Source organism: Jatropha curcas, chromosome 8 (assembly GCF_041381405.1).
Source record: "Jatropha curcas cultivar XTBG-Jc1 chromosome 8, XTBG_Jcur_1.0, whole genome shotgun sequence".
NCBI classification, from domain to species: Eukaryota; Viridiplantae; Streptophyta; class Magnoliopsida; order Malpighiales; family Euphorbiaceae; genus Jatropha; species Jatropha curcas.
The window spans coordinates 7,458,246-7,464,945 of NC_143158.1; the positions used below are offsets into that span (position 1 = coordinate 7,458,246).

The window sequence follows — 6,700 nt, forward strand, 5'->3', positions numbered from 1 at the left end:
CCCCCCCCCCCCCCCCCCCCCCCCCCCCCCCCCCCCATTATAGAATTTGTCTTGATATGTTCACAGCAAGGAAGGAGCTAATACAATGTAAGTGGTACACATTTAGCTGAGCCTTCTCAGTGTAGAATCAAATGTTTATTCGAATAGTGAAATAAATTATAATGTGATGGAAAACGGGACTAAGTAATTTATTTCACCATGGAAAATATGTGGTTCTTTTCTTTAGGAACTTTTGAATGCTATTTTGTATGGACATTGTATTGCTCTTTCTTTTGTGATTGTTGTTGATGGATTTTTTTCAGGTTCTGAGGCAATGTTCGCAGATCTTTGTTACTTCTCTGTGAGATCAATTCAGGTAAGGAAGCAAGACAGTACTAATTTTCTATATGAGATATGCTGCAACCATAGTTTTTAGAAGTGCACCTCAAGTGATTTTATTGAGTGGCGCACCCTTTTGCTGAGGTGCACGTCTCAGCACGCGTTTGCTACTTCACTTTAAGACCCAAAAAAGGAAAAAAAAAAAAATTGAAAGGAGTAGCAAATTATGTCAATTGATTGGGGCAACTCATGTTTCTATTCCTCTTAAATTTTAGGATGATTACTATATATGTACACGAAATTCAATCTTATCATAGTGCACTAATTGACTGGGGTAAATCATGTCCCAGATTTTAGTATGATTGTCATACATGTATAGAATTCTATGTTCCCCTAGTCAACAAATTAATTAGGGCAAATCATGCCCCAAATTTTGCTTTATTAGAGTACATCTATGATAGGCAATCTTCTCCTAGTCAACCAATTGATTGTGGTTGATCATGTCCTCAATCCTCCCAAAATTTAAAGATGATTACGATATATGTACACTATATAAACACTCTTTTATCTATATAAATCGGTGGTATGTCAATTCAGTTTTATATTATTAATTCAATACATTCTTTGGTCAATTTATAATCTGTCCTAGTCAACCAGTTCTAGTGGAATGTAGTATTATGGTTCAACTTTTGACATGCATTTATTTTTATTTGGATTTCCAAAAGATTAATGCCTGAATTTTAATTGTTTCATATAATTGTTATAAATACTTGTCTTATTTATTATCAGGTGTCTTCTTTTTATACTATGTGCCTCGTGTCTCTTACATATGTCCTGTGCCTTGTGCCTAGGCTTTAGCACCCATTTGCACCTTTAATGATTATGGCTGCCTCTTTATTTATTTATTATTTTCTTATATGACATAATGTCTGCTAATACTCCTGGTGTTTTTATTGTCATTGTTCTGATTGTTACAATTCTAATTTATTTAATAGTGGACATTTGCAGCTTACATTTGTATTTCTCGTTTTTCCCTGCCTCTTGTTGGGTTATTTGGGTCAAGCTGCATACCTTATGGAAAATCATACTGAAGATGTGGCCGAACAAGTGTTCTTTTCATCAGTTCCAAGTAAGATGCGTGCTGTATGTACAATAGAGTCTATGCTGTAGCTTAAAATGGAACCTTTTGTAATTACTATTTGTGCTTGTCAAAGAAGTATTTTTTTGACTCATTATATTATGGAATTGAATTAAATGTTTTAATCCTCTTTTTTTTTTCCTACAGGTGCTGCTTTCTGGCCTGTTTTCTTTATTGCTAATATAGCTGCATTGATTGCCAGTCGGGCAATGACAACAGCCACTTTTTCATGTATAAAACAGTCAACAGCACTTGGTTGTTTCCCGCGTCTTAAAATCATCCATACGTCTCGAAAATTCATGGGTCAGATTTATATTCCTGTCATAAACTGGTTTTTGCTAGTAGTCTGCGTGGCATTCATCTGCTCTATCTCTAGTATTACCGAGATGGGAAATGCATATGGTAATGCTTATTTCCTAGAACTTTTTGAAATTTCTTATGCGTTTTTTTTTTAATTTTTTATTTATCAATTATTAAATTGTGTTTTATTATTTATCACTTTATTGAATGTATTCAAATAGGACAAACAAAATGCTTTCAACAATGCTATAAAAAAGATGCTGACAGGACCTAAAAACTCTATTTCCTAGTCTAGCACTTAACAAAGTCTGAAAAGACCAAAATTAATTTACCTTCATGTAGATATGAATCCACAAAAACAAATTGCGTAAAATCCCAGTCAAGTTAGGAGGATTTTATCCTCCATCTTGCATTCTCCTTCTTTTCCTCAAATAAAATCTCCTTTTCTTAACTGTAAAAAGTCATTGCACCAAAACGGCAGTTTGCTCTGATCTTCTATAAACTTTGAAGTTCCTCTCATCCATAGACCCCAAATAATAGTTGAACTTTCAACCATGCAACTATATCACCCAAGTGTACCTGACATTCCTAAAAACCATATACGATGGAACACTCAACACTAAATTAATACAGAGATATTTGCTCCATCTCTTGAGCTGGCAAAAGTTATGGAGATGATTGATTGAGTTGCCCTTGGACAATGCTGGCTCAAAATTAGCTTTTCTTCTAAGCAAATTCCCATCTGTCAAGGTGCCGGACAAAGCTTCCATGAGTGGATGTTGCCAGTTCCTACTTGCTAATTGGTCTTCTGCAAATAGACTATTACTGTTGAATTATACAACAGTCATAAAAATGATTGACTTGATTACAGAAAAAGTTTTGAACATTGGTGATCTTGTAATACTATCAGCTACCATAAAAGTTGGCAACTTCCACCATATGCTTTTACGGGAAAATGTTGTCTGAAATTGTTTATACATCAGGTGGATCTTAAAATGTGACATGTTGAAATTAAAAAAAGAAAAAGAAATTTCACATAAGAAAGAAAAACTTACATGTTTTTCAAATGCGGGAAAATACAACCCTATTTCTTCTTCCCCTATGTTCAAATCTTCGGTATAGAAATCACTGCACAAAAAGCTTCCATTTGGTTTTTACAAAATATGGAATCATATTTTGTGAATGAAGAATCGACCATTATTGGATCTATTTCTTGTGTCTGGAGGATGGTGAGTCGGAGACCGCTTCTTGCTCCTCTCTTTGTTCCAAGTTTTGCAAAATCTCTCTCTACTGCAATTAAGGGTGGGCATATGCTTAGGGCTGCTGAGGTGTTGGAAAAGGTTGCTATTGCTCTTTATAGTGATGGAGTGACTAGAAAATAGGAGGTGCTACTGCTGCTAAGTATTCTCTCTCTAACTCTCACAATTCTCCCAAATTTTCAGCATTTCAAGGATAATAGGGAGGTTTAGATCAATAATAAGAGTCGTTTCAATTGTTGATGATTATTGGGGAGGCTGTTATTGGCTGGAATAGCTGAAGTTGTTCCTCAATTTGGTTTGCCTTGTCTTTCTCATTATGTGCATGCAAGGTGTTATTTTGAGCTTGGGGAAGAAGGCACAATGCATGGATTTTCTCTCTTCTTCTTCCATTTTTTTTTGTTTTTTTTTGAGACCTGCATGACATGTTAACAATTTGAGGCCAGATTTTGCCTGGAACTTGACCAGGTGATAACATTGCAACAAATTAAAAAGCATATGCTGGAAATTGCTATGTCTTAAGGTTGCTGATAAAATATAAAAAAAATGCTGATGTTCAGCAATATTTGAAATTTAGCCAAAATGATTTTATTTTAGTTTAAAGCGCATACTTTAGCAGGTCTCAGACATAAAAGACTTTATGATGCAGTTATGGAGCCAGAATCTTTTTCTTGGGGGTGCCAAGATATGATAGAGTAGTCATGCAACAGTAATTAATTAATCATGGACCATACTAAATTCTAGTGAAAAAGTAATAAAATTGATGAAGAAATCATATTTATTATGTGTCAGCATATAAATTTACTACTTATAAAGGAAAAGGAAAAAAATTACCAAATAAATATGTATTATGATATATCTAGTGGCCGGATCCCCGGCTCCATTAATGCTGTGATGCTTGAGTGCTTTCTTTGAGAAATAAGTGACGTTTTATGTGTAAATGATGTATTTTGGTTGGGTATGATTGTTTATACTAAATTTTATCTTATATGAGCGGCAGTTAAGCCTAGACAAACTTCCTCCCATCACTTTCCCTAGTATTGTTCTGCAGTTGCTCATCATTCAAATTGGATTGTATTTTTTTATTTTATATTTTTATATCTCGAATAAATTTCCTCAAGATGATCCTGATAAAGAGAAATTAACACTTATGGAAATACATGTTCTATGGCAAATGAATCAAACAATGTTTCTGACTTGCTCATAATTTTTGGACATTTCAGCAATTAGATGTTTCTTATGTACAGTACATGACGTTTACCGTTTGTTGTTAATCATTGCAGGTGATTCTATTTGTTCAGTTATGTGCTGGACTTTTGACTGAATTTTTGGCAAATGCCTTTTAATGTCTTTAATCTTAACCTTTGGCTCCCAATGAGCACTGTTACACTGCTGTAGTCCTGCTTATTGAATTATCGTCTATGATTGTTACTGCATGAAACATTTTGAGGATATATTCACTAAGGCGATGATTAACCTCAATTTGCTTTTTGCTTAGTGCCTAGATAATAATAAACTACCTTCTTTCAATTGAACTGAGCATAAGTAGCTATGCATTGAAACTGGCTGATATATGCAAGTCGAAATATCATAAGCTCATGAATTCTTGTCGCCTATTTTCCTTTGTTTGTTATTTACATGAGCAATTAATTGTTCTGATATCTAGTTGGTTATTACAGGAATTGCTGAGCTGGTGGTGATGATGATGACAACAATTTTAGTAACTATTGTTATGCTTCTTATATGGCAGATAAACATCATTGTCGTCCTGAGTTTTGTGGTTATTTTCTTGGGGATGGAAATGACCTTTTTCTCATCAGTTTTAGCAGGTGTTGGGGATGGTAGTTGGATAATATTAGTTTTTGCTGCAATTATGTTTCTTATAATGTACATCTGGAACTATGGGAGTAAATTGAAGTATGAAACTGAAGTTAAGCAAAAGATGTCTATGGATTTAATGCGGGAATTAGGCCCCAATCTAGGGACAATACGGGCCCCAGGCATTGGCTTGCTTTATAATGAGCTGGTAAAGGGTATACCTGCAATTTTTGGCCATTTTCTGACCACTCTCCCAGCAATTCACTCCATGATCATATTTGTGTGTATAAAGTATGTTCCAGTGCCAGTAGTGCCTCAGAGTGAAAGGTTCCTTTTCCGGCGAGTCTGCCCTAAGAGCTACCATATATTTCGCTGCATTGCCAGGTAATTTGTTCAGCTTGTGCAAGTTTGGAACTGTCATGATTGGATTGTGGGAAATTAGGATTTTCCTTTGTTTCTTGGACCTTGATATTGTGGCCGAGGTGTAGTGGGACAGCCATCTCACTGCCTGAAAAACCCAACATTTCCTCATTAACAAAAGAACTACTTCTGAAGACACCAAGTTGTCCTATGTTTGCACAGGTCACGAGTTGGCCAATTCTGAAAGTGAGAACATCTAAGTGGGTGTCACGAATAACTTCAGCAGTTAAGCCAGGTGGCATTGCAAATTATGATATTCTTATATATTCAATATGGGAGTTTTGATCTCATGACGATGCATCACCAGAAATATATGGTCCTTGTAAGAGAGTTGCCCCAAGTGAACAGAAAATACTTTGTGCTATCCTACTGATTCCTCCTCTGCCCCACTTTTTACACGAGACACCTTTAGTTCATATAGAACCAAACGAAGACTTATTAATACTCGAAGCTGTTCATGGAAATTAATGTTCGTTTTATATAATGCATATTATTTTGTCCTGTCTTATTGCTGAATATGCGATTAATCACTTAACAGGTATGGCTACAAGGATGCCCGTAAAGAAAATCACCAGACATTTGAACAGCTTCTAATTGAGAGCCTTGAGAAGTTCATTCGCCGGGAAGCCCAGGAACGGTCATTGGAGAGTGATGGGGATGATGATACGGACAGTGAGGAAGAGTCGTTGAGTACAAGGGTCCTAGTAGCTCCCAATGGAAGTGTTTACTCACTTGGTATACCTCTCCTAGCCGAGTTCAGGGACACAAGCAAGCCCATTAGTGAAGCAAGCACCTCTGAAGAGGTGCATCTAGGGGCTTTTGCAGACCCAACGATGTCTGATGCAGAACACGGCCTTGAAAGGGAGCTTTCTTTTATTCGCAAGGCTAAAGAGTCCGGGGTCGTTTATCTTCTTGGTCATGGAGATATTAGAGCGAGGAAGGATTCGTGGTTTATAAAGAAGCTAGTCATAAACTACTTCTATGCTTTTCTTAGAAAGAACTGCAGAAGAGGGATAGCAAATTTGAGCGTTCCTCATTCGCATCTCATGCAGGTTGGAATGACATACATGGTTTGACAATATTGATTTGGTACAAAATAAGGCAAGTCCTAATTAATTACTTTTGACACCACAAAAATTTGATGCGTCGACTGCTGTTAATCGGGAAAGTTGCATCCATGGGTTCACACAATGTATAATGTCAATTTCTTGACGTGAGAGATGCATGTGGTGTGTACAAATGCTTACACCATTAGAGAATTGACTATTGAATCAGCAAGTTTTGTAGTCTTCATTTTGACTGCCTTTTAACCAAATGCATTGGTTTTACTCTTGTTACGGATGCATATCCAATTAATCCTTGTAATTAACATTTCAAAGTGATGTGAATGTGATTAATTTATCATAAACAAGTTATGCTTCGAAATTTCTGCCCCCAGAAATTTTATGCT

General features: G+C 36.0%; 1 protein-coding gene across 1 annotated transcript in view; it reads left to right on the plus strand.

Moving 5' to 3' along the window:
- LOC105643953 (potassium transporter 7) overlaps positions 1-6,675 on the plus strand; it is a 14,776-nt gene extending 8,101 nt beyond the window's left edge. Inside the window, exons 6-10 of the mRNA XM_012229195.4 lie at positions 303-355; positions 1,327-1,447; positions 1,604-1,858; positions 4,692-5,214; positions 5,789-6,675. Coding sequence (XP_012084585.1) covers positions 303-355; positions 1,327-1,447; positions 1,604-1,858; positions 4,692-5,214; positions 5,789-6,326 — 1,490 coding nt within the window. The 3' untranslated portion in view covers positions 6,327-6,675. The remainder of the gene's footprint in view (positions 1-302; positions 356-1,326; positions 1,448-1,603; positions 1,859-4,691; positions 5,215-5,788) is intronic.
- The last annotated feature ends 25 nt before the right edge of the window (positions 6,676-6,700 follow it).